At 42.6% G+C, this 27,109-nt stretch overlaps 2 protein-coding genes and 1 long non-coding RNA gene across 8 annotated transcripts in view; 2 read left to right on the top strand and 1 right to left on the bottom strand.

Moving 5' to 3' along the window:
* The window catches only part of ERGIC3 (ERGIC and golgi 3), a 21,735-nt gene extending 12,845 nt beyond the window's left edge, over positions 1-8,890 (top strand). For 2 of the 3 annotated variants that reach the window (XM_081864796.1, XM_081864794.1), the window contains exons 8-14: positions 2,532-2,546; positions 4,247-4,278; positions 4,887-4,983; positions 6,859-6,923; positions 7,447-7,583; positions 7,967-8,022; positions 8,429-8,890. In XM_081864796.1, coding sequence (XP_081720922.1) covers positions 2,532-2,546; positions 4,247-4,278; positions 4,887-4,983; positions 6,859-6,923; positions 7,447-7,583; positions 7,967-8,022; positions 8,429-8,508 — 482 coding nt within the window. In that variant the 3' untranslated portion in view covers positions 8,509-8,890. The remainder of the gene's footprint in view (positions 1-2,531; positions 2,547-4,246; positions 4,279-4,886; positions 4,984-6,858; positions 6,924-7,446; positions 7,584-7,966; positions 8,023-8,428) is intronic. The other variant, XM_081864795.1, reaches the window with a different exon arrangement.
* On the top strand, positions 4,990-5,810 carry LOC309343404. Its single transcript, XR_014157266.1, has 2 exons — positions 4,990-5,504; positions 5,573-5,810. It is a non-coding gene; the product is annotated as an uncharacterized lncRNA (long non-coding RNA).
* LOC309343386 (CMP-N-acetylneuraminate-beta-galactosamide-alpha-2,3-sialyltransferase 2-like) lies at positions 8,774-27,109 on the bottom strand. 4 transcript variants are annotated; one of them, XM_081864799.1, is made up of 7 exons: positions 26,972-27,109; positions 21,046-21,584; positions 14,889-15,079; positions 13,627-13,806; positions 12,823-12,868; positions 10,606-10,725; positions 8,774-9,564 (listed from the first exon to the last, which is right to left on the bottom strand). In XM_081864799.1, the coding sequence occupies exons 2-7, from the start codon at positions 21,316-21,318 to the stop codon at positions 9,397-9,399; spliced, it is 978 nt and encodes a 325-aa protein (XP_081720925.1). In that variant the 5' UTR covers positions 21,319-21,584; positions 26,972-27,109; the 3' UTR covers positions 8,774-9,396. The 4 variants fall into 4 exon arrangements, with proteins under 4 accessions (XP_081720925.1, XP_081720926.1, XP_081720923.1 ...); XM_081864800.1 differs by having other exon boundaries at positions 21,046-21,601; positions 26,979-27,060; XM_081864797.1 differs by lacking the exon at positions 26,972-27,109 and adding an exon at positions 24,980-25,366.

Here is a 27,109-nt window from a genome sequence, read left to right as displayed (position 1 = left end):
GAGTTTCCAGAGAGAACTCAATTGTGCAGCCAATCCCTGCAGGAAAGATCTTTGCCAGCCCTGTGATTGGCACTTGGGAAGCACCAAGCACAAGCTTTGCAAAGCACTTTATGCAGTGCTATCCAAAGGACCAACTGCTACCTAGTTGTCTGGTACTTGCCAAGTGCTGAGCACAGGGCTAGCAAAGCCTATTGCACTGCACTTTCCAGTTGCCCAACAACCCTTTGACTTTCAGACACCTGTGAAATGCTGTGCAATAAACTTTGACAGGTGGGTGGGACAACCCAACTGTAAATTGTCTGACATAATAATGGTAGTTGTCAGAGTTGGCCAGAGGGGTGGTGGTGACAGATAAGGCACTGGCCCACTGGGCCAAAATGGTTCCCCCCCTCTACTATAGAATATTACTCCTTATTGCTTCTGTTAACTTGTTGAATGTTTTCTGCTCTAGCCCTTAATCAAAGGAAGATGAGCTTTATTATTTTCTGTTCCTCCCTCTCCTCTCAAATGGGAACTTTGTCAGGGAATTTCCCCTTCTCCTTTTCTGTCTTGACATCTTAGTCTTTTACCAAAAGTTTCACAAATGACACTTTATTACTGATGAGTTCTTATACATCTGACTCGAAAAATCTCTGCTGCTAAAAGGAAGTCAGTGCTGAAATTCTCATCTTTTTCTGGAATCGTGTTTTAGATATCCTGCCAGTAGTTTAAGATCAACATGATTGTGTTTCTTTTGCAAACCATCCAGCTTCTTCCTCCTAGTCCAGAACAGCATAACATGGGATACAATAAAAAAAATTGATTTTGAACAACTGTGCTCTTGCCTTCATGTTCCCCTTAAACCATAGCCTGTGCTAGAGGAAGCTTGTGGGGGGGGGGGGGAGAGTATCTAATGTTGAGAGGCTGCTTCTTTTGCAATAACGTATATTATCTCTGCTTTAGATCCTTCTGGAACAGTTGAGAGCAACCACCACTTACTGATAATACTGATTTGTTTAGTTAAATTTTAATCGTAGCTTCATAGGGTTTGGACTCTTCTTTTCAGAATATGAGCATTGCTCTACAGCTAATATTTTATCAGCCGAACTACATAGGTCAACCAACTGTCATTTAAAAAACTATTAATCTTTTATCTTTTTTAAGTTGGGAAAATATGAAGGTATAAAGAATTATGAGCCAAAGCATTCTGCTTCTTTTCTGTGCACTGTCTTTTTAATTTTTCCTGTAATAATTGATTCAGTTTAAACATGATTACACTGGTCCAAGCTCATCACTTCCCTGCATAAACCTTGTTCTACCTGTTTCAGTTGCATGAGCTCCCTTCTGAAGGGAATAGGTTTCAGAGTCTAGCAATCCGCATGACCTCAGTTGTAGTTCATGGGGCTGATCTTTGCTTTTCAGCATCTCCTCCATCTGTTAAGGATAATGGATGTCGTAATTCTGGTCCATTATTAGGCTGTTAAATATCACTTATATCAGATGGAACTTCTGTAGCTGAAGTTTGTGAAGGACTGTGGCCATGTGCATTAACCCTTGTGGCTGTAGAGAGAAGATGTACAGCATAGGTGTTTTCCAGTGATTAGGGTACAGAGGTTGTGCATGGTGCTCAGCTCCCTGGCTCACAGTCTCATCACCCCAAATAGTTGATCCTTTGCTTATTACTGTTTCTTTGCATTACTAGCTGACAAAGAAATATGAGTTGTTAGGGAGGTTTAACCAAATTCTGATGTGGATGATTTGCATCACTTATTCCGGCTGCTCAGTGGTGTATGTGGTGAAGGACTTGAGATTTATCCCAAATATGTGATACTAGGACAGCTAAAGTCATGCCCATTTTTCTTTCACAGTTGAGAGGCAGTTGGCCAGAGGCAAAATAATTCCTTGGTAGAATTCCTGTGCTGTAAGTGTCAAGATCCAACTTGCTAATTGTGTTGCTTGTGAAGGGCCTTTGCCAGTGCAAAATGTTTCACTATGCACAGAAGCATTGGCCGGGCAAAAGATGGAGATTGGTTGAGATTTATTTGAAACTAGTGATCAGTGCCAATTCATAACGTTTTCCATCCTCTAATCTTTGCTTACAAGACTGAGCAATATAGACTTCTGTGTTCCACAAGGCCATTCTTACCCCAGCCCCTAAAAGACCTAGAGCAGGGACAGCTTAGCCTTGGGAGGGCTGTATAAACACATGCATTCAGATCATCATATAGCATGCTGGTTTCCTCTGTGGGCTTGTAGTTGGTGCCCTGCAGCATCTGAATGGGCAGCCAATGCTGTATCTTTAGGAAGCAACACAGTGTTCCTTTTTAGTCCTCAGGCCACAGGTATATGTGAAGGTTCACATGCGCGATTCAGTGCTGCTTTGTGTCCCTTCACAAATTGCTCCAAGCCCAGAGTTTTGTTGGCGGAGTAGCCAGTGCCTCCTGAAAGCCAAACTAATGTCAAGTATTGCCTTTGTTTTTACATCCTTGCTTTTCAGTATGGAGCTCTGAATGTTTCTCTCTTTCTTTTCTTAACCCTGCTCATTTTTGCAGTTCACGCTGTTGAGAGTAAGTGTTGCTGACTTATTTTCTTTACTATTTCTGTGCTGTCTGTAATTAAACCAGTTAATTTCTCCAATTCAACCTTGGTGCTCCCTAAAGATTTGACAGAATTAAAGTATCAGTAGACACTGCATGTTTTCAGTCAAGGAACTGCAAATGGTTTTCACGTGGCTTTAGAAGGTCTCTTTTGTATAAAAAATGTCAGGTCATTTCCATTCTTATCTTCAAAATAATGTTCGTTGAACATATGGAAGGGAGTGCAGGATTAAGCCCTCTGCCCAGCCAATTGGATCTCACAGCATGTTAGGAAAAAAGAGGACAGCATATAATAGTTTAAAAAGTCAGAAACAAAATTTAGCTTAGCTTTATATTGCGCTCATCTTAATACTGAATGAAATGTCTCCATACCCTGTAAAGGCATTGTGCCTAGACAGGAGAAACCTAATGCGTTCAAGGACCTTGGGACGTATATCAGGCTATACATGTTCAGCCAAGCACAGAAGCCCCTTGGAGACTTTCTTCCGCAACTGGGGGGTGGAGCAGGTTTGCGGTGCAGGGTACATTGAAGGCAGGGCCAGTGCAATTTGCCCCAAGGGCTATATCTGTGTTGCCATAATGCTTGAACAGCACATTTCTTTCTTCCCATTAAAGTGTGAATGTGCCTTCTGAAACTGAAGATACATATTTTACTTTAGTTTGCAAATGCAAAGACCTAGGCAGACTGACTGGTTTGGGAAGCTTTGCAGACAATTGAAGGCAGCTTCACACATTTTAAAAATGCAAACCTAAAGACCTTGCATGGCATATTTAAAAAAGAAATGGACAAACTTGTGTTTTTCAGCTAAACCTCTGATAGGAATACATACTCCAGACAGCAGGGATTGGTCTTAGCCGCCACATCTACACACAGTAGAACATGCATATACACACAGATACCCCTTAGTTGTAAGCCTGAGAGTGGAACATCTAGTATCTCTGTCCTAAATTCTCAAAATGTTAGTAGCTTCATTCCCAGTTGGATCTGACACTTACTGCTGAATTGCCTTGCTCAAATCCCTATCTTATATTAGTCATCTTAATATTGTATTACTATTATAGATTTGGTTGATAATTTGCAGTGGATTCCACTTACTTAGATTTCCAAATGTTAGTTTGCATAGAGCTAAATAGCATAAAAAAGCAGGAAGTATTCTATTTATTTAGTAGAACCTATTTAGAGGGATTAACAACTTGCTATCTCAAAACTCCTAAAGAGGAATTACAACTAAACTGGGATAATTTGGCAAAGTTAAAAGCCTGCTCTGAATGCATTCAGAAATTAACATAAGCTGTATTTGCAGGTTGGGAAAGAATAAAGAGCTGCAACCTTGAAAGCACAGTTGAGAATTATGGTGGGCAGTATCTGGCGATGGAACAAATAGGTGTCTTCTAATCCTTGTGTGTATGCTTAGAATGTGGCATATGAGTTGAAAAGTTGTAAACTGTTCTGAGGTTTTGTTTACAATTAAGGTATACATATTTTGTTCAACAAATAAAATATCTTCCAGTTGCACAAGGAAGTTTGTCATGTCCTTTACTTGGAAACATGCTAGGTTTGTGAAAATTTGCAGCCTTTTCTCATTCTTTTAAAAAAGAACAGAGCAGTTAAATAACTTTAGGAAGTCTTTTCCTTTATGTAACATTTTGTTGTCTTGCCTCTCTTACAGTTCATGATCTGCAGAGCTTTGGACTTGACAATGTAAGTATCTGGGAGAGACATATTGCGTTTGAGATACTGATTCACATCTGCAGAGAAGGGAGTAAAGTGTCAGTGCAGATGATTTCCCCTTGTGCATACTGGTGTATCACTTCTAGCTTTGGCAGCAGCTGTGTAAATGATAGGCAAAAAGAACAAAAAGCAACATTTAGAACAAAACTGTTTCCCCCCAAAAGGTGACCACATAATTCATTGTATACTGGTGCTTTCAGAATCCAGTGAGTCACTAAGCATCTATCCTGAGCTCCTTGCCTTATTGCATTCTCACCCTGTATGCCAGTGAGCACGAACATCTCCTTCCTGTGACTGCAGTTCCCAGAGGAGAAGAGGTGTGTAATTACAGGGCGAGGAGTGTATTTCTAGCAGGGCTTCTACCCTAAGGTGGTGTATGCATGAAAATTGCGCAGAAGAGAAAACATCATTAGCTGTGCTCAACTTGCATAAGCAGGCACAGGTGCTAAAATCCTGCTGCTCTTATTGGAGAGAGTTGGTGAAAAACACCTACCTACCTTTTGATCATAGGCTTAGTACTCCTTCTCCTCTGCCCTTTGCTGGTTCTGTTTGAACATGTTTCCCTTTTTTTGTTTCAGATAAACATGACCCATTTTATCAAGCACCTTTCATTTGGGAGGGATTATCCTGGCATCGTGAACCCACTTGATGGGACAGTTGTCACAGCACACCAAGGTAGTGGTCTGAAAATAAGTTCTGTTATAGTTTGCTTATATACTGATTTTCCCCCCAAAGTGATGTATACTATATTAATACAAAGAAAGGTGCAGTAAAATACAGTAAGTCAGCCATAAAAGCAATATAAGATAGCTACTAATAATAGTACCATACTTTTCTGTGTATAATACTATGTTTTTTTCTTTAAAAATCATGCTAAAAAGTTGAGGTGGACTTATACATGGATAGTGCATAGGATGGACGTTTGATTGATTGCTTCCACGGCTGTCAGCGGCTATTGTGCGTGTTATTGGTTGCTGCGTCAATGGGTGGTGTTGATTGGCTGACGCTGGGGAAGTTGGGTGGGTGATTGGCAGCTCCTGCCATTGACGGGACAGCCAGGAGGTGGAGTTTGTGACGTCTGCAGGTGAGTGATTCTTGGCAATCCCCCCCTAAAAAAAGCTCAACCACCCTGGGCAATCCTTCGCAACTAAAGCTCAACAACTCTGTGCCACCTCCCCCCATTTTCTTAAATTTGAGTCCCCCAAATAGTCTTATAGACAGAAAAGTACGGTGGTGGTGGTGGTAGTAGTAGTAGTAGTAGTAGTAAATTATTCCCTTCCCTTATAATAGTACCTAAACGATGAACTGGCCAAAATATGATGGCTACTGTCTAACCTAGGACTGTCTCACTTAATCCAGTCACCGTCTTTTAGCTCTTTTAGATTTTATCCCCCTCTCACTACATCAGGGTAAGCAAGCAGACCCTCATGTTTAGTTCATCAACCTACTTGCTGGTCCAATGTGCAGGATCCTGGTAATCTGCTTTCTAAACAATAGGCCATAGGAGATTTAAAATAAAAAAAATTAAAAACAAAAATGCATGCTTCTAATACCACCCACAAATCACACTGAACATTGCTTCTTAGGCTGTAGTCGTGCTCTCACCACAGACACAGCTCTTGGGTGTTTCTGCTCACATGCACTGAAGGGTTTTTTATAAATACTAATTGTAATATATAAAATATTTTAATTAACAATATTAAATTTAGGTTTGCATGAGAAGGGAATAAAACCTTGTAAGTAAAGACCGTCACATTGGTGATAATGCCACACAAGTTATGTATATATGTATTTATTTTAATATAAAGTTGGGCAACTAACTGGCTAGCTTCTGGCTCAGTAAAATGGGAAAGATGCCAGCAAGCTTCCTCTTCCTCCTGGCTGACAGTAAGTTACAGGCAGGGGTGCATGCATGAAAGAATTGTCTTTTCTCTTTTTTCCACCCCCTTTTTTTCTTTTACTTTCTAAGCCACTCCCAGCTCAGAAAGATGGAGTTATAGGGACACACCCCACAGCAAAATAAATCTGGATAGGGAGAGGGAACTAGCCTTGCCTTCCTAAACATTAGGAAGAACTTCCTGACAGTAAGAGCTGTTTGACAGTGGAATTTGCTGCCAAGGCGTGTGGTGGAGTCTCCTTCTTTGGAGGTCTTTAAGCAGAGGCTTGACAACCATCTGTCAGGAGTGCTCTGATGGTGTTTCCTGCTTGGCAGGGGGTTGGACTCGATGGCCCTTGTGGTCTTTTCCAATTCTATGATTCTATGATTCTTCCCTGGGAATGAAATCTTGAGTTTCTTTTCTCTCCCTCCCTCACCTGCTCTTTCATAAGACCCTGCTGGTAAGATTGTAGACTAAAGTCATTATAGCAGATATTATTACCATGTAGCTTGGACCTCAATAGAATTCTAACTTCCCACTTCAAAGTTACTGCTGCTTACTAATTATCTATTCAAATTCCTTCTTGCCCCACATCCATTTTGTTAAGTTCTGTATAAGGGGACTTCCCCCCCCCCCCAAAGTGCCTCCTATTAACACTGTATTTTGCACTTAGCATCCATGATGTTCCAGTACTTCGTAAAAGTGGTCCCCACAGTGTATATGAAGGTCGATGGTGAGGTAAGATCCCCACATTTTCTTTTAAAAACAAACAAACACACCAAAACCTAGTATTATATTTTAATATAGAACAGTGCTGTCCAGGTTATTGCAGTGTAATTAGGGGTTGGGACATGAGGAAATGAAATTGCAAAGAGTTTTGTATATCTTATTACCAATAAGCCTCTAAACAATCAAAGCTCCAGATTTGCAAAAGTGTGGATGACAACCACATGGGGATTTCTGAAAGAGAGAAGTCTTTATTGCTGTGGACCCAGTTTCCTCAGGCTAGAGAATGTAGTGTGACGACAGGACAGTTATGAGTCATGGGGGGGAATTATCTTGAGTGTATTGTAGGTTTCTTTGTGTTGGGCAGAGGGGGGTGGAGAGAGATGACAAACTAAGGTATACTTAATGCTTCCTGCTGGATGCATTGTGCATTGTGGCAAAATTCAACCCAGCTCCAAATCCTATATAGTCAATTGTGTGTCTTAACTTGTTTAATTAGAAAGAGTAACATTATGTTTTACTTATGTTTTACTAGGTGGTGAGATCAAATCAGTTTTCAGTAACACGACATGAGAAAGTAGCTAACGGGCTAATTGGAGACCAGGGTCTCCCTGGAGTATTTGTGCTCTATGAGCTTTCTCCCATGATGGTGAAACTAACAGAGAAACACAGGTGAGAAGTTTTCACATGAACCCATTTTACAACTTGCTTATAAAATTATGTTTCATTTATTCATCATGTGATGCATACAAATAGGTTGTAGAGGTAGTTGCAAAAAGCTTCCATTTGAAGCAGTTAACATTTTGACTGCCTTTTGAACCTAAGTGTTCATTGGACATGGTCAAGTGGGATTGAATTACTGTATTTACTTGAGTCTAATGCACCATTGCACACCTTAATTTTTGCAATGTGATTTGGCCAAAAAGGTGAGCATTAGATTAGAGTAAATACGGTAATCCATGGGTTTCATCCCCCTGCCCCCAAGTTTTAACTTGTTCATTCATAATGTACACATTACATGGTAATCAACGTTTTTCCCCCCTCACCCCATATAGGTCCTTTACACATTTTCTCACAGGAGTCTGTGCCATCATTGGAGGGGTATTTACAGGTATTTGGATATTTTAATTGTTCTCCTCACCCATCTTGGATCTTAAGTTTAGCTTGCAAATGTTCTGATCAATACATCCTAGGCATTTTCAAAACTTGTTTTACAAAGATGGCAGAATGTTTTCTATACATATAAAATGAGCAAAAATGCAACTGAAGGGTGCTTATCAAACAGTGTCTCCTACTAGTATTTAGTGAGCAGCATATTTTGGTTGTGTGATATGGCTCTTTGGGCAGTGCACTCTTTCCTCACTGCTTTGACAAGTTTAGGAATTCCCCCCCCCCGAACACCTAAAAGCAACTTTTTGGAAGAAAGAGGGAGGGGGCATCTTTTTTTTTTTTCCCTTTACATGCAGTGTCAATATGGAACATATATAACCTGACCTTCCTTTTCCTCCTTCTTCCAGTGGCAGGACTCATTGATTCTTTGATCTATCATTCAGCTCGGGTCATTCAAAAGAAAATAGAACTTGGAAAAACAACATAGATTATCAGGTGCAATCCCCTCTGAAGAACTTGAAGGAATTAAAAACAAATGGTCAGTGGTCATTTTGAGGGTGCCAAGAAGATCCCTGGACTTGTACCAAGACTGGAACTATCATCAGTCTCTCTTCACAAGTAAAATGGGGGATTAATTTAAACATCCATCTTTTGTGGCAGTGCTGTATACCCTAGATTTCAGTACTTGTCTTATATGTTGGCCTATCTCTCAACTTCTAGATCATGAAATGAAGAATATGGAACACAAGACCTTTTACATGTGTAAAACAAATATTTTCTATTTAATTTGTACGCAGTGCTACCCTTAGGATGTTTGTTTGGACCAAATTCTCAGGAAAAAAGTTTTAATAAAGTCGTGTAATATTTGCTTTCTTTTTACTTACATTTCAACACTCTGTATCAAATAGCATTGCAGCCAAGAATATCCGTGCTTGCTTCCCTGCTCCTCTGATACCTTATAATTAGCAATACTTAGCATACCACTTAAATAACAGTGGCTTTAGCACAAATGTAGGCCTGGGAGGGACTGTCAATATCAGCTTTTTGAAATCTCTGTCCAAGGATAAAGCAACCTATATTGTCCATAAAATGCAATGAAAGAGAAGCACAAAGTCAGCTATCGGAGATAGCCGATGTTGTCCAAATTTAAAGAAAAACATTTCAAGTTGACCATCTTGCTAAGAAAGTAATTGTTCAGAAGTGGTGTTACATGTGTATGTATGTGTACATACATACATACCTGCGCCGGGTGCAGTAGCGCTGGGCTGCTGAACTGTGCTTCGATCTCTAATCCATCCACCTTGTTTCTCTTGTGGCTCAAAAGACCATCATTGGTCCTAGGATTTGGGTTCCTCTTTCTTGGATTAGTGACGAGCTATTTATAAAATGATATTCTGCCTTCAACTGCTAGTCTCTCAATGAGTGCCAGTTCAAAAGTGCCATTGTGGACTCCAGTCCTGCGGAAAGCTCCAGCGTACCGATTCTTTTCCCAGTAGTGGTGCCAGTTCCCTCTGCTGTCTGCTCCGAAACCAAATGCAGAGACCTGCCACACAAAACATTATGGGGAAAGAAATGAGAGTATGAGGCCTATGTAGCCCAAAAGCTGCTACCTAATCTAGCATTCTGTTTCTCAGAAGTCTGCAGGCTGGGCACAAGTGCAACAGACCTTTCCCACTGAGTGGTGGTCAGCTACATGCAGCCATCAATAATAAAAAATTCTTTAAAACACAACAAAAAAAGTAAGTTTTGCAAAAAAAAATTTGTTCATCCACAATAACATTGTTGCAATAAAAAGGATAAATACAGTGCCCCCACCCTGCTCCCCATGACTTTCCTCCACTCCCTCTTCTGTTTCATAACATATTAACTTCTCCTGCTTGTTTTGTTCTCTCTCAATAAAGCTGTGTTAAATTTAATAATCAATAATCTAACCCTGTAAGGAGTGGCCACATTTTACGGAAGCAGACTCCTTTATATAAAGATTGCTGAAATTAACCTCGTCACTGCTAAGATTTTTAAATGTGAAACATACCCTACTACATTAACAAACAGAATTTACTGTAATAGCTGCTTAATAGATACCCTTCCTCCAGCGTCACTCCTAATTTAATTTGGGGCTTTGTGGAATTTTGGCAGGTTTAGTTAGTTCATTCTTTAAGAGGAGATGGATTTTTATGCAAAGACAATGAAACAAAAATGGAAAGTCACACTGCCAGCTTGTAGCATATTCAGCTTATTATCAGGGCCTGCTTCTTTCTGTATAATTTGAGTAATTTTTAGGGTGTGTGTTTTTTTAAAAAAATCTCATTATATTGCAACTTAGTGATCAAGACATAAGACATCCAGCACAGTTTCAATACCAGTCAACTTCAGTGTTTCAAAACATGGGAGAGGACTATCTTGTTTTCTGAGGGACTCTGCCCATGTACTTTCTGAACTACCATTCTGTCACCAAATCAGTTGTGAGAAAAGTTGCTTTTTTAAACATGGCCCAAAGAGGCAAGTTGCCTCACAATCAAATGCACTACACCCCAATAGCAACATCAGCCTGTATCTGTAGAAATCTGGAGATCACTGTACATACCTGTTTGCAAGTATGGATAGCAAAAAGCAGCGCGGCGAATCCAGTGGATGGATACCTTCCAAAGCACTTCATCCATTTATCGTGAATATATTTTAGGAAGGCAGGGTTCAGTATTAAGACCTGAGAAGAAAAACATTTGGACTGAGAAGCTCTCGCCTATTGTCATAGCCTCCTCTTCCTCAAATTGTCCCACCTGCCACAAGCATAGCTAATGAGAATGAGATGGTTTGTGACTCTTATGCTCAACATATTAAAAGCAAAGGTGTTGGTCTTTACTTAAAGCAAATTCATGCTGCTTGATAAAATTAAATCTCCCAAGTTCACATAAACACATGAAACATCAGTTCATATAAAAGTACTAAATAACCTTCAATAAATATTTCCTTAAAACTTAAGTAAAAGCAATCACAACAGCCCTTGCCTTTTTAAACATTAGTCGCTCCAGTCATGAGTAACCTAAGCCCAATATGCATTAGTTTTTCATTTCTGAACTTGTGCTATAGGGCTCAGGAGTGTTGAACTGGGACCTGGGAGAACAGGGTTCAAATCCTGACACAGTCGAGAATCTGTGTCAGAGATCAGTCACACTATCTCTCAGCCTAACCCACCTCACAGGGGTCACGTGATGACAATGTGCGGAGCAGGGGAACCATGTGCCGCCTGGAGCTCCTTGGAGGGAGGAAAGGATGTAAATAATACAAATACAAGTTTTCCAGTACAGTGTTTCATTAGACTCAAAGGCCTAATGCAGTGGTTTTCAACCAATGTGCCGTGGCACGCTGGGGTGCCTTGAATGATGGTCAGGGGTGCTGTGGGCAACACTGCCCTCTGCCCCTCTTTCCTTCCCTCCTTCCTCTGATGCCTTCTCGCGTCTCTTCCTCCCAAAGGCTTGCACAGCTGTTTGTTGGAGCAGCCCTGGCTATGAGCTCCTCAGCCAAATGGTGCCTCTGGGGCTGGCCAGGGAGTACTTCCCAGGCCCCTGTGGGGCAGTGAGAAAAGGCACCTCTCTCTGTGGGGGGGGGGGCAGCTCAAAGACCGGGGGGGGGGCAGCTGCAGCTGCTCAGAGGACTCCTAAAGAGAAGAGAGGAAGCTGAGAGAACACTCCGCAATGGAGGGTGTTCAAAAAAGGGTGAGGGGCTGCCAGCTATGTAGGCAAGGGGTGACATAACTGGGCCTCTGAGCCCCACAGGGTGCCACAGAAAGAATGCAGTTGGTCATGGAAGCTATGGACCCAATGATTTATTTCAGAAAGTAAAACAGAATTTTATTCTTGTATTGTTGAAATTAATGAAGCTGTTCATTTTATGCTGGAAACCTCAAGACTTCTGTTGTTCTACTCCATAACCTTTTCCTCGCCCCTAAGAGCTGTCCCATTAAGACTACATTTTATGTGAGCTCTGTAGTTGTGCTTTTAAGTGCTAAGGTCTTTTTTGTGTCTTCTTTTGTTTACAGAAATTGCCAATGTGGGGGCCCCAGTCTGGATCAAGATTCTAGCATAGGGGTTGGATGGCTTTATACCCACTACCCATCCTCACTTGAGGATGAAAAGGCCTCCGTTCAATTTGCACTGTAGTGAAATCTTCCATTTGCTTCAATGCTATCCCTTCCACCCCCCTCCAAATTGCAGGGGAGGATATGGATTGGGAACATAGTTGGGGCAGGAAGTGATTAAAGCTCCTCTACAGAGATTAAAGCTCCATTCTTGGGTGGTGCCATGGGTTAAACGTTTACACAGAGCCTAGGACTTGCCGATCAGAAGGTTGGCGGTTCAAATCCCTGTGACGGGGTGAGCTCCCGTTGCTCAGTCCCAGCTCCTGCCAACCTAGCAGTTCGAAAGCACATCAAAGTGCAAGTAGATAAATAGGTACCGCTACGGAGGGGAAGGTAAACGGCGTTTCCGTGCGCTGCTCTGGTTCGCCAGACGTGGCTGAGTCATGCTGGCCACATGACCTGGAAGCTGTACGCCGGCTCCCTCGTCTGATAAAGCGAGATGAGCGCCGCAACCCCAGAGTCCTTCACGACTGGACCTAATGGTCAGGGATCCCTTTACCTTTACCTTTTACCTCCATTCTAGGGTCCTGGAATAAGACTGTGGGGTCCACACTGACAATTTTTGTAAAAACAAACACTGCAGTTGCACATATCAGTCCTTAAATTCACAGAATAAACAAGCAATGACAGATCCGAATCAATGTATTGCCTGCATTCACAACTTACTTTGCTTTTGTCAGCTTCAATGAAGGGCTTGACTCTTTGGTATGTACTATGAAAGAAATGGAAGAATAGCATTCATCATTTTATTACTCTTACCATCAAACTTCCTATTTTTCTCCCTTCAGTGTTCAGTATACATAAAACCCATTCCTGGAGAGTCAGCAACTCCCTGAATAATGATTGACCGGGTGCGCTCCTGTTCTTACAAGCATATTTCCCTACATTTGCAGCACTGATCTAAGCCCATAGTGGTCAAATTTGTAGTCTCAATGAAGCTTTTAAGGGTCACTTCAAGATTTCCCTACTGACTGAATGTAAAGGCAAAAAGAAACCAACTCTGCTCTTAGCAAAGGATGTTTATCGTGAGGAATGAAATCCTCATCATGCACTGTTTGGAGAAGTACTTCATTTTGTTTGTCCTGAAATGCCCACCATTTAGCTTCATTGGATGACCTCAGATTCTAATACCATGGGAGAGGAAGAAATAAAGCTCTCTCTTCATCCACATTTTATCTATGATGTCTCCCTTATAAATCCCTTCTAAACAACCCCCCCCCACACAAACATCATAACATTTATTCACATAGGACATGCTCCAGCCCCTTGATATTCTGATTTCTTTTTTTCTGCACCTTTTCCAGTTCTATGCTGTCTTTTTAAGGGGTTCAAGCAGACCTGTACAGAATATCCTCTCACAGTGCAGAAGTTGTGCCCAAAGGAACCTGCCCCATAAATGAATGCTTAAGGTTTTGTTCCCGCTGTAGTACTTGCCTAGCTTTTTGTACTCCAGTTAGACAAAGTGCTCACCGCTTAATTTCTCCTGAGGAAAAAGCACTAGCTAGCCATTTGAGATCCAGAGGTTTGAAGGGGACGAGCACAAGATGGACGCCAGCACGCAGGTTCACAGCACTCTCTGGGTACATGAAATGGTGTGTGGTTCTTGTACCAACATCTTCCTCAAAGCCTGCAGTTTGTGCTGTGTTCATCCTCAAAGGACATAAGAAACATGATCAGATGCTTCACAAAATATCCAGTCCAGAAACATGGGGACGGTCAAAGTCTGAACCTGACACTTGATGGGCTGAGGCCTAGGGACATCAGTCAGATGCCATTCTTCAGGACTGTAGATTACCAGATTTTATTTTCAAAAATAGATAATATTTCAGGATTTTCAAATCTGGAGTTGGGATTATTATTCCCAGCAACTATTCCCATACATTACAGCATATGCAACTTTTGTCACACACATCCCAACTTCTCTAGCCGCCTCTGCCTTTGCATCTCCCCACCATTTCAGAATTTAGACTGTAATCCCTGTTCTGGCACAAGGAACTGTTCTTCTTATTTGCTTATGCTAATGCCTTATGCCAGGGGTAGGCAACCTAAGGCCCGGGGGCCAGATGCAGCCCAATCACCACCTCAATCCGGCCCGCAGATGGTCCAGGAATCAGAGTGTTTTTACATGAGTAGAATGTGTCCTTTTTTTAAAAAATGCATCTCTGGGTTATTTGTGGGGCATAGGAATTCGTTCATTATTTTTTTCCAAAACATAGTCCAGCCCACCACATAGTCTGAGGGACGGTGGACCGGCTGACCCCTGCCTTATGCTCTCGAAGGGTCTAAATGATGCTGATGATAGGAATAGCAGCAACCATAGTAATCCTGTCGAATAACAATTACTGCTCAACAATATTTTGTTGGGTAATAATCCTATTAACCCTATTGGAAGGTGATGGCTTCATTAAGAGAAACATTAATTAGTAAATGATAAATGGTCCCTTCCAACTATGATTCTGTGGCTGTGGCTGTGGCTGAGTCTTCAGTGTTAACCATCAGAGAGAGAGAGAGAGATTTAAAGTATCAAGAGATCATACCCCCAACAATTATTTCTCACCAGCCAATCACTCTGACCTATTAACAAATAATCTCCCTAGCAAAGGAATGGTTTCTCATCAGCCATAATACTACAATACATTATAGCAGCCACACAAAAATACTTTTCAGCATTATTCACACTAATGTAATGAAACCCAACGTAGGGCGTACAGTATATACTTTACTCCACTAACCTCAGCACAAAGTGGTGAGAGTCAATCTTTTTTCCATATTTAGAGCCCTTCAGCCTCCCTGAATTGCCCACCACAGCACATGTTCCACACTGGCTAAAATCCTGGGCTGTAACAGGAGGGGAGTGAAGGATGTCAAACAAGTGCTTTATTATCTTCTGGAGTTGGCTTCCATCCTGATATCCTTGCAGCCTCTAATGGAACAAAGCATGATTTTAGTTGTGTGTGTGTGTGTGTGTGTGTGTGTGTGTATATATATATATATATGCTTTCGTAGATTTTCACGGGTACAGGAATGCAGGTTTTGGTGTCCTCGGGTGTCTTCCCGTGTAAAAGTTGGGGTGTCTAGGCGACGTTTCGACGAGGTCTCACTCGTCATCTTCAGGCTAGTGCTTTCGGCTTCTTGTTACTGGAACAGAGCAGGATCTCAGTGTTTGAGTTCCTATAAATACTGTAGAGGGGGTGTGGTGTATAGCCTCCAATGTTCTGGGCAGAGAGGAAGTTCCCAGGCTAGTGTGCCTTTTCTTCTTTTGTTCCTTAATTACTTGAGAGATATCTTGAGTGATTTCTTGAGTGATATCCTGAGTACCACTTAGGTGGGTCATTAGGTGTGGATTAGTTGTTAAAGTCTTTGTGTCTTGACCTCTTGAACTTTGTGAAGAGTTTTCCTGAGAAGATGGCTGTACTGTACTTAGTTGTGCTCTGGCTTGGCTTCGTGTATAGGGGCGAGCTGTAGTTTTGTGGCTTGTGTCAGCCAGATCTGTGTAGGGATTGCAGGGGGGTGCAGCATCCGGAGGTGCCACCATGGATTGGCTACTGGATGGTGTCTGTAATTCATCTGTGGAGAGGGTCTGGGTTTGGGTCTGGTGTGGTTGATTGGTGTTGGCGTTCTGTGTGCCTCTGGATCTGGTGTCAGTTTTTGTGGGGAGGGCTAATTTCCAGATGTCTGGCAAGCGGGATGTTTTGGCTCAGATATGTTGACGACACCTTTGTAATTTGGCCACACGGGAAAGAAAAACTGGATAGCTTCCTCACACATCTCAACAACTTACACCCCAAAATACAATTCACTATGGAAATAGAAGCCAACAACCAACTTCCCTTCCTTGACGTCCTAATCTACAAAAAACCTGATGGCTCCCTAGGACACACTATCTACCGGAAAAAAACACACACCAACCGCTACTTACATGCACAATCACACCACCACCCTGCACAAATAAACTCCGTAGCCAAGACTCTCATCTCCAGAACCAAACGCCTGGCTGACAAAGACCACTTGACAACTGAGTTACAGAATCTCTCAAACGTGTTAATTGCCAATGGATACCAGCAAAACAGGATTACGAAGCTAATCCAAAAGGAAACACCCCCCAAAAACCAAGACACAGAAGAAAACAATGGCATGGCCCTCCTTCCTTATATCAAGGGCACTACAGATAAAATTAGCAAAATCCTCCATAAACACAATATCAAAACAGCCTTTTGCACCAACCAAAAAATAGCCAATATCCTCAGAAACCCCAAGGATAAAATCCAGTTGGAAAACCAAGGGATCTATGAAATACCCTGCAAAGTCTGCCCAGCCACGTACATTGGACAAACAAACAGACGAATAAATGCACGTATCGCAGAACACAAGAATGCCGTCAAAAAAGAAGAAAAAACTTCCTCTCTTTTCCAACACATGAAAGAAACAGGACACGAAATTAATTTTGCAGATTCCAAATTGCTCTTTAACACGGAACATCACCACAAGAGAATAATCATGGAAGCCATCGAGATAGAAAAACACCCTCACAACATGAACAAGCGTGACGACACATCCCGCTTGCCAGACATCTGGAAATTAGCCCTCCCCACAAAAACTGACACCAGATCCAGAGGCACACAGAACGCCAACACCAATCAACCACACCAGACCCAAACCCAGACCCTCTCCACAGATGAATTACAGACACCATCCAGTAGCCAATCCATGGTGGCACCTCCGGATGCTGCACCCCCCTGCAATCCCTACACAGATCTGGCTGACACAAGCCACAAAACCACAGCTCGCCCCTATACACGAAGCCAAGCCAGAGCACAACTAAGTACAGTACAGCCATCTTCTCAGGAAAACTCTTCACAAAGTTCAAGAGGTCAAGACACAAAGACTTTAACAACTAATCCACACCTAATGACCCACCTAAGTGGTACTCAGGATATCACTCAAGAAATCACTCAAGATATCTCTCAACTAATTAAGGAACAAAAGAAGAAAAGGCACACTAGCCTGGGAACTTCCTCTCTGCCCAGAACATTGGAGGCTATACACCACACCCCCTCTACAGTATTTATAGGAACTCAAACACTGAGATCCTGCTCTGTTCCAGTAACAAGAAGCCGAAAGCACCAGCCTGAAGATGACGAGTGAGACCTCGTCGAAACGTCGCCTAGACACCCCAACTTTTACACGGGAAGACACCCGAGGACACCAAAACCTGCATATATATATATATATATATATATATATATATATATATATATATATATATATATATATATTTCCTCCCAGTATGTTGTTATGACCACCCTGGGCTCCTTGAGGAGGATGAGATAAAATTATTTTTATTATTAATAAATACTAACAGAGGACATTAAGGGAGGGGGTGTAGAACCTGCTTTCCAATAGCATCTTTTTTATATATAAAAAATGGAACTGCCTGCTTAAACAGATCACAAAAGAGAAATATTTGATGGTACAATTGACTGACTGCAAACTATTCTGAATAGAGATACAGAACAAAGGCAAATATCTTTAGCGAGAATGCCTCATGCAAAGGTGGCTCCTGTGCTGTCAATCAGGAAAGCATTGTTCATGTGCTGTTACTGCTGCTTTTTTTATCTCAGAAATGGAAGACGTTTCTGCTGGGTGGCTTCTCCCTGCCATGCAACTATGAAATCACAGGAGCTCTCTTTGGGTAAAGCAGTTGGCCTCTGTACATCTCCCACCCAGTGGCTTTCCTGGTGCTGCAGCCAGGACTCTTTCCTCATTATTGAGAGACTCCCGGGTATATGTACAAGAGAGAGTTAATGGAGCTGGAAGGACTGCTTAAGATTGGTCAAACCAGCTCACCAGATCGTCCTTTGGTTAGGGATATTATGACCATGGGCTAAATTATGAGTAATGGTTGCTTTAATAAATAGTTATAAAGCAATAAATAGTGACTTTATTTATTGAATTTATGGGGCCACCAGGGGGCGCATTGGAAGATGGCCGACAATAACATCTCTCCGACCCACATGAGGTAATTAAGAGGCTGCTATGGGAAGTATGCAGCCTTCCCGGCCCCCCCCCCCAAGGGGATGGGGGGACTGCCTTGCCAGTGGTGTCCATAATTCACCCCCGGATTCGAAAGAAGGGGGTGCGGACACTTGGCACAAGCACTCGTGTGAAGTCGGCTCCTCCTGACGCTGTCTCCAATTAGCGCACTGGTTCGCTTTGGCTTGAAATATATAATTGGAAATACATAAGTGGAAAGAAGCTACAGCACATACATCAAGCAAAGATTGGGAGAAAGACTGCTGATTAATGGATCTCTGTGAGCGGAGCAACAGGCGGGACAAATAAATCAAGTGATGAATCACCATTAAAAGACTGGTATGTTTGGAGTGAAACGGAAAGGGGGTGGAGGAAAAAACTTTTCTTTTTTTTTGCCTTATGTGAGTATTAATAACCCTCCACTCCAGAGAGAAGAATCGTTGCAATTTATTAATCACAAGCAGGAATTTAAGAACTGTGTGGAGTGAATCATTGATCAAAGAGAGGATTGGTAAACATCAGAGAACAGAGGAAAGTTTTATGACGCAGTTTCAAATGGCCAGCGGCGTAGCGTGGGTTATCAGCACCAGGGGCAAGGCAAGTAATTTGCGCCCCCTAACCCGGGGCAAGGCAAGTAATTTGCGCCCCCTAACCCGGGGCAAGGCAAGTACAGTAATTTACTCTCCCAAGCAGCAGCAGCGAGGCTTCTCTTTCCCCCGCGCTCTCCCGGAGCTGCCTCTTTTCTTTCCTTTTTTCCCTTTCTCCAAGGCTTTTCGCTTTCTCTCCTTAATTGATTCCCCCTCCACACCGCCGCGTTTCCTGGCTGCTTTCCCCCCCTTCCCCTCTCTCTCCTCCTCGCTCTGCTTGCCTTGCCCTGCCCTGCCTGAGGGCGCCCTGAGGAGACTCCGCTCTCCTTTTTGACCAGGCGAGGTGGAAAAAAGGGGGGAAAGTCTCTTCCCGCCCCCTCGCCAGACTCCCTGCTCGGCTCGGCTCACTACCCAGGCGGCCAGTGGAGAGAGAACCGCAATTACCATAAAGCTCCTCTCCCTCCGCTTCGCCAAGCTGTCAAAGCCCGGCAGCAGCGGCAACGGCAGCAGCAGGCGCAGCCAGACCCCTGCCAGCCAGCCAGCCCACCCGCCCGGCTTCCTCTCCTTTTTTTGCCCGTGGCAGAAGGCTTTGCTCTCCCCCTTCCGCGACCTCCTCGCCAAGCCGAGCGAGCGTGGGCTCCCTAACCCGTGGATTTTAGTAGGGGCAGAGAGCTGCTAGTGCGAGCGCGCCCCCCGCCCATGTTGCGCCCGGTGCGGCCGGCCCCCCTGGCACCCCCCACGCTACGCCACTGCAAATGGCGTCTCACCAAGACAGGCTTGCCTAAGAAGGATGGGGGGGAGGAGGACCAGGGTCATCGGAATACGAATGGTTATTGGAATGTGATCTAGACCTGGCAGAGCCCTCTGAGATATGTTTGGCAAGCCTGGAGAAATCAACGGACAGACTGAGGGAAAGTTCTTTACGGAGGTGTGGAAATGGCGTCTGTCCTTATGTGATATGATTTTTGGAGAGTGTAAAACCCACACAGAGGATGTTTGTTTTCAACCCGCTTGTGAAGATTATCAGAGATCGCAAAGAAAGGAACATATGATAACAACAAGAAGATGAGGAAAGTAATAAAGAGACTATTTGGATAGAACTGGATAGAACTGTCTAATTAAAGCAGCAATATAAGTGATGTTTGGACCCCTTTTCGGAGCTTGAAGTATGGATACCCCAAACAAAAATTTTAAAATCTGGCTGTATAATTTGGAACTAATGTGATTTGGAAATAATGTGATTTAATTGGCCTGTTAATAAAAATTATATTAAAAAATATATATTTATTGAATTTATATCCGTGCCTTCCTCCCAGAGTTGCTCAGGGAGACAGTTTGCCCGGCTAAATATTAGCAAATATCATAGCAGTGTACAACACTGCAATAAATAAAAATGGTTTCCCAGAAAAACTGACCCATGAGTCAACTTATCCTTTTAAGGTAAAAGGGAAAGGACCCCTGGATGGTTAAGTTCAGTCAAAGGTGACTGTGGAGTTGTGGTGCTCATCTCACTTTCAGGCCAAGGGAGCTGGTGTTTGTCCACAGACAGCTTTCCAGGTCATGTGGCCAGCATGACTAAACCGCTTTTGTCACAACAGAACACCGTGACGGAAACCAGAGTGCACGGAAACACCATGTGCTGTCCTTCTAAGAAAGCCTGTAGTAATAGGAGAGACTTTGGTATCTGATGGTTGGACTTCATTAATATTTTTTAATCTGACGCCTGGTGCGAGGCCAAAATTGGGCACTCCCAAATGGATCTTCTCAGTTATGGATCTTCTCAATTTTGCGCTCCCTCAGCATAATGCCCTGTGTGGGGGAACTGCCCACACCACCCAAAACCCAGTGCTGATCTGATGAAATGTAGATAATGTCAAAGCCTGTCTAATTCCAATGGGCTGGACCTCCAGCACAGACAGGTGAAGATTAGTGGCCTGAACAAATGCAGAGCAGGTAAAACACTTGCCAACTCTTCCTGCTCTGCATTTGGTGCTGCTATTCCTGTATGAGAGGGGAACTGCAGGACCATTCTGGGAGAAGGACCCACCTCAAAGTAATTTATAGCAGCTGGCCTTGATGCTGGACCTCCTGGAGAAGTTGGGAGTTAAAAACAAAACAAACACCAAACAAAAAAAGGGAATGCAGTGTACTGCTAGAACCTCTGAGCACTCAAAGAAGTAAGGAGAAGCTCTGTGTTTCATTTCGCTCAATGGACACAGCAGGGAGGAGCCTTTCTGCGTGTTTGTCATTAATGTGGTGCAACACTCACCAGCCACCACTGCAGAACCTCCGAGGGGACCTCTGGATTTCTAAGAGTCAGCAGGCAGTTTACTGAGGCATCAAAGTGATCACAAAACCAGTCCAACTTGCTATGCTCTGTGCACCTGTTCTGGCTGCACATCTTTCCCTCCCAGGGAGACTCCATCGGTGGCCATTCTCCAGAGGAAGGCGAAGGGTCCATATACACAGCTTTGTAAAGCTTCCAAAGGAAAAACACAAGGCAGAGGGCCAGGATGCACCACAGCTTTTTCCTGAACTGCATTCTTCACTCAATCAACTGGATCTCATAGTTTAAAAACCTTCTATGAGGCAAAAGCATCCTGCAGTGTGGTTTAACTTTATTGCCTATGTCAGACTTTTTGCTCTGGGAGTTTCCTGTTCACATATGATGAGCAGGTCGCTTCTTGAGTAGATACTGCTCCACACAGATGCGCAGCTCAGCAGCTAAACACTCAGAAAAATCAAGGTCCGACTCATTCTCCATTTATTCAGCCAGCCAGTGTTCTGTGGGTGTGAACCAGTTAAGGCCTCACATCAAATGAATGCTGAAACGCACAGAAAAAGTGTGATGTGACGTTAGTATGGACTACAGATGGCAGAGGGAAATGCTTGTGGCAAGATAAAGTTATTAATTTCAGACATCGTTCTGTACATTAATAAGTTTAACGGTGTAATATTTTCCTAAATGTCCATGCTGTTGGTCCCAAGCTTTCCTCCAGTTATGCTTCATGCAATTCAGTAGCAGTTTACCAGATGGGGCAGAACTGCAACACTACCTTCCCAGCAGTAGCATTGCTGCCATTTACTGAAAGGGCTGAGTTGGTGAACAGGTCAAGGCTGTTCAGGTGTTCTACAGCAGTGTTTCCCAACCTTGGGCCTCCAGCTGTTTTTGAACTACAATTCCCATCATCCCTGACCACTGGTCTTGCTAGCTAGGGATGATGGGAGTTGTAGTCCAAAAACAGCTGGAGGCTCAAGGTTGGGAAACACTGCTCTACAGAACTGCTGGTTTGGCTTCAGAATCACAGAGTTGTAGAGTTGGAAGGGACCACAAGGGTCATCTAGTCCAACCACCTGCAATGCAGGAATCTTTCAGCCAACATGGGGCTCAAACCTACAACCCTGAGATTAAGAATCTCATGCTCTACTGACTGAGCTATCCCTCAACTTCCAAAATCACTGGTGCATCTGCACAGCCCCAACCTCCCTCCTGCCTCCCCATCTATGTTCTGGTAAGCAGCAGCAAGACCATGGCCAGGAAACTAGAATTGTGGCTCTGGGTGAGCCACTTCGAGTGTGATTTATACCCAACTGTAAAGCACTGTCTGCAACCCATCCAGTTTCTATTTCTGGTCATATCCAAGATTTGTGTTAGTAATCAAGTTAGCATCTCTTTAAACACATCCTGACATTTCCATAATTTGCTTCATACTTTCTGTATTGTCCCTCATCCCAGCCAGTTAAAAAGACAGCTTGTTCACTTATTCACCCATCCCCATCAATACCTGTGTTTTCCTTTCCCTCTTATTGCAGGGTTTGCAGATGATTTTTATTATATTATACGACCCTAGCTATTTTTAGATGGAGATTCCTCTCCTCCAGCACTCCAGTAAGGAGTGTATCCACTGGTGTATCCATGCTAAAAACCGAGATGACTAAAAATAACCCATTCCAAAGCAATAAAGCAAAAGACTTGTAAAGAGCATGTCATTTTGGGGGGTTTTGGTTTCAAAACTAGACTCATCAAAAACTTGCTTTTTTGCTTCAGAAACTGCCACGTGTAAGTGGGTCAAATATTAACAGAAAGCATAAGGGTCTGTTTTGTGCTGGAAGTTGTTCAAAGGAGGGTCAAAGGTTTTTCCTTAAAAGAAGGTCAAAGGTTAATCCTTGTTCTTAACCAAGACTGTCCTTGTGCCTAGTTAAAAGGGTGGAAGGGGGAGTGAAAATATGGTCTACAAGTCCAGCTAAAGAATATGGGAGTTCAGCAAAAGGTTGTGGAGTTATAAATGTAAAAAGATGCAAGAGGGAGAAAGTGATGAAACCATTTCAGAGACCTGAAACACTGGGAAGTGTTAGGAAACCACAGTTAGGAATCACAGCAAAGGAGCCCAGAGAAAACTACAAAGGGATGCAGAAGCTGAACTGAGGATACAAATTTTAAGTATTGGTTTGGTCAGAGAAGCAGACTGGTTTGTTTTGTGGTTTGTTTATTGTTTGTTTGTTTTTAAAGTATTGTTTCAATAAAGTATTTAAAGATTTAAAAAACCAAAATAGATAAATCAACTACTCTTATGGGCAACTGCTAAAAATGTAAAAACTGGGGTTCCCCCTATAAGAAACCATTTTCTCAAAAATGTTTTGCCTTGCTAAACCTGTAAGTAAATACACAATGTGTTTTGGAAAAGCTTGGTGTGAGGTCTTGTTATTCACTCCACAAACAACTGCCATCACACACTACCTAGTATTGAGAGTAGGATGGGTCAGCTGACGTCCAGGTGGTTAAATAGCTGTTCAGTGGGGATGGGGGTGGGTTAGGGGAAAATGCGTGGGTGGGGAGATATTTTCACCTGGTGGCAGCAGTGAAATTAGCAAGGATGAAAGGTTAGTTTGCTTACAGGCTACAGCCTGTACAGTCAAAGGAGAAATCAAACTAAACTGGAAGAACATGAAAATAAAATCCAGGCTTGTGCAAACATACCCTAAGCATTCTAACATAAAGCTTTAGTAATGTGAAATGTTCTCATTTCAGGAACGACTTCTAAATATTAAAATAGTGATGCAGAAAGGTTATCTAGAAATGTTCCTTTAAAGTGCTCTGAGTAATATATGTGCTGTTATCAAGAAGAAGGAAAGCTAACAAAAATCCCTGCAAGGCAAATACACACTGGTGCCACTAGATCATTTTGAACTCTGGACCTAATGATTTTGAGAGGAGGGTTTCAATGGTAAAGTTACTGCAAATGAGAAACACAAAATGCACCCATCACCTCCAAAGGTACACAATGCACTGTGCCACCTACATAGGGTTGTATGCAATGTTAGTCCTACTCAGATGCATTAAAAATAATGGTCATGGCTAACATTGATTTCAGTAGGTCTGCTCTTTAGTATAACCTAATTGGACACAATTCACATGGTATAAACTGATCCTGTGCAAAATAAATCCCACTATGCTCAGTAGGGATTATTCCAGAGTAAAAGTTTGTGTCAGGTTACAACAATTAAATCACAGCCTCATCGCACAAAGTGAGATGTTGAGCTGGGACACCAGAAAAAAACAAAACACACAATGCCAGAAAGAGGGGCATTTTATCTTACCCATCCCTTTAACTCTATACTTTGGAACTACTGATATGTTGTTAGAGCAAAAGAATCAAGTGCATAAGTTTCTCTGGGTCAATAGTCAAGAACACTGTTGGATCTGAAATGCAATTATGCAGGACTGAAGGAAACACACTCTGTACATGTTTTGCGACTTTCATCTAATGACTTCACAATCCTAGGCACATTGCTTAGGAGCGAGTCCTATGAAACTCAGCAATATATTCTTCTGAATAAAAGGTGCCTAGGATCTGGCTGTAACTGAAGGGGGAACGGGTGTGTGGAAGGAATTAAAAACACAAATAACAGCTGCAAACACACTACACCTTTAATGCACGTTTGAAGCACGTTTCCTACTCAAAGAATTCTGGGCACTGTAGTTTATCCATCACAAACAATTCCCAGCCACTCTGAACAAACTACTGTGCCCAAAATTATTTGAGGGGAGGAAATGTACTCCGAATGTGTTTTAAAGATATGCTCACCGGATGGCAGGAAGTGAATGAAGACCAGTTTGTGAGCAATGAACAAGCAAATAAGAGAGAGGAAGAAGGCAAGGGGGGATATTAACAAAAATGAAAGAAAGACACAACCCTCTGCACACTTACCCGGGAAGAGCAAGCCCCACTGAACGCATTGGGATTTACTGGTGAGAGTCAATACGCACAGGCACCGGTGGTTGCCCCAAACGGAAGTTTTGTTGCAAATTCAGCTGAGATAGTGGAGTTCCTCTATCGAGGGAGAAGCACTGGTTCCAGCGACGAGGGAATTGTTTCCCGTTTCCTGCTAGTTTATCGCTGCAGCGTGGAAAGTTGCTGCAAGCACAACTATGACTCACTTGGAAAAGGAGGTTGCTGCGCTTGGCACCACTGCAAATAACAGCTTCCGAGGAGGGATCTTCTTCAGGACCTCAGCAGCAGATTGTCCCCTTCCCCACCTGGCTGAGATAATCACTAGCCCCCCCCCCCACCTTGCACTAAGGGTATTTGCATTTCAAAAACAAAAACTAATGCAGACACTTTCTGCTAAAGAAAAAACTGGCTCTTTCCCATCCTTTGTTAACCAGGCAAACTTTTTAGCATAATTGAGGTTATGTTTCAACAAGTTCAAGGACACCTCAGCAGACTCTACAGTGTTTTCAAAAAAACAAGGATCTGCAGCGAAGACTGAACAGGCTGTTGTTTCAAAGTCTTCAGCTACGTTATCTCGTGTCCCTGAAGTCTCTTATCAAGTCAAGCGACATGTTGCTACTATCTTTCAAGCAAAAAACATAGCCATGAGAGTCAATTACTGCTCTCCAAGGCAGCTCTGCATGACAGTCCTCAACTTCTGAGGGGAAAAACTAGGGAAGGAATTGTGTGGGAGGAGGAAATCCTGCTTGCACCCCGCCAACTACCGCAAGAGGTGATTCAGTGGAGGCAGGAGTTTGTTTTCCCACACGAAGCTTTCATTGTTTGATTAGTCTAAATCACTCTGTAAGGTAAGCGTAAAACCTATAATGGCCAGGCTCCATATTATTTCACACAAATCAGAGTTAAAATCTCCTATTTGTTTATTCACATTTACATGGATTTTTGCACATTTCATTGGAAAGCACTACAGCTAGCAAATGCACTGTGAAAAATGCTACAAGGCAAGTCCTATTCTCATCTATCCTTTCAGAGGGTGTCTTAAATGGTGGAGGATGCAGAAATGATCATCCTCTGAGACCCTTCTTTGTGTGCCTCCTCCATGAGAGATCTGGAGGGTGGCAACATGAGAACGGGGCTCGTCTGGAACCTTCCTTACATATCTTTAGGCACCAGGTGAAAATGTTTCTCTATAGCCAGGCCTTTGGCTGATTAACATCCTATGGCCTTTTAAATTGTTTGTGGGAGGGGAGTTATTGGTTTGCTTTATTGCATATTTTGTGCTCTCATTTTTCATTTCTTATGTTGTGAGCTGCCCTGTGATCTTTGGATGAAGGGTGGTATATAAATTTAATTAATAATGATAATAATAATGCTGACAGTGGAAAGAGATTCGTGCTGGTTGTCAATACAAGCTTTTATTCATTATTTCCAAGCACTGTGGAAATATGGGCTACAGATAAGCAACTTCTACTAAAAAATAATTTAAGGCATTAGGCAGAGTACTTGTCAGATTACTGGTACATGGTTATGTATTTATTTTATTAATTTCATAAAATGTATACACTGCCTGTTTGTGTCTGGGTTTTTTTTTTAAACAACCCTCAGAGCATTTTACAAATACTGCAAAGGAACATTTGCTCTTCTTATGCAAATACTTACTTTCAGTTTACAAACCGCCAGAATGTCCCATTGATTTCCTGCATTAGCAACATTTGTGTGTGTCCAAATGCTAGTTTAATGGGGCCTCTCCCTTCTGTGCAGTGACAAAGCAGCATTGCTTTGGAATATAATATGACATTTTACAGCAGCTTGTGAAGCAGAGCACAATTACTCCTGAAACACACTGTTACAGAGATACATGCACTATGTCTGATGCTACTCATTGCACTGAATAGTGTCACAGACCCTACACTGAGAATCCTAACTGTAGCTGCTGAAAGATAGTTTGCTAGTGTTACCAACTGCTTACCTTACCCAAGTGTTGGAGATCACACAGTCCAGGCAAACTGAATTATTGTTCTTCCTCTTCCTTGGTTGCACTCAGAATATTAATGAAGATTGAAGCCACCTCCCATGGCTGCATGTGGTAAGTGACTCATT

Source organism: Podarcis erhardii (genome assembly GCF_964252035.2).
Source record: "Podarcis erhardii genome assembly, chromosome: 6".
NCBI lineage: Eukaryota > Metazoa > Chordata > Lepidosauria > Squamata > Lacertidae > Podarcis > Podarcis erhardii.
Note: the sequence above shows the minus strand (reverse complement) of the source record. Positions and strands in the feature narration are given on the sequence as shown.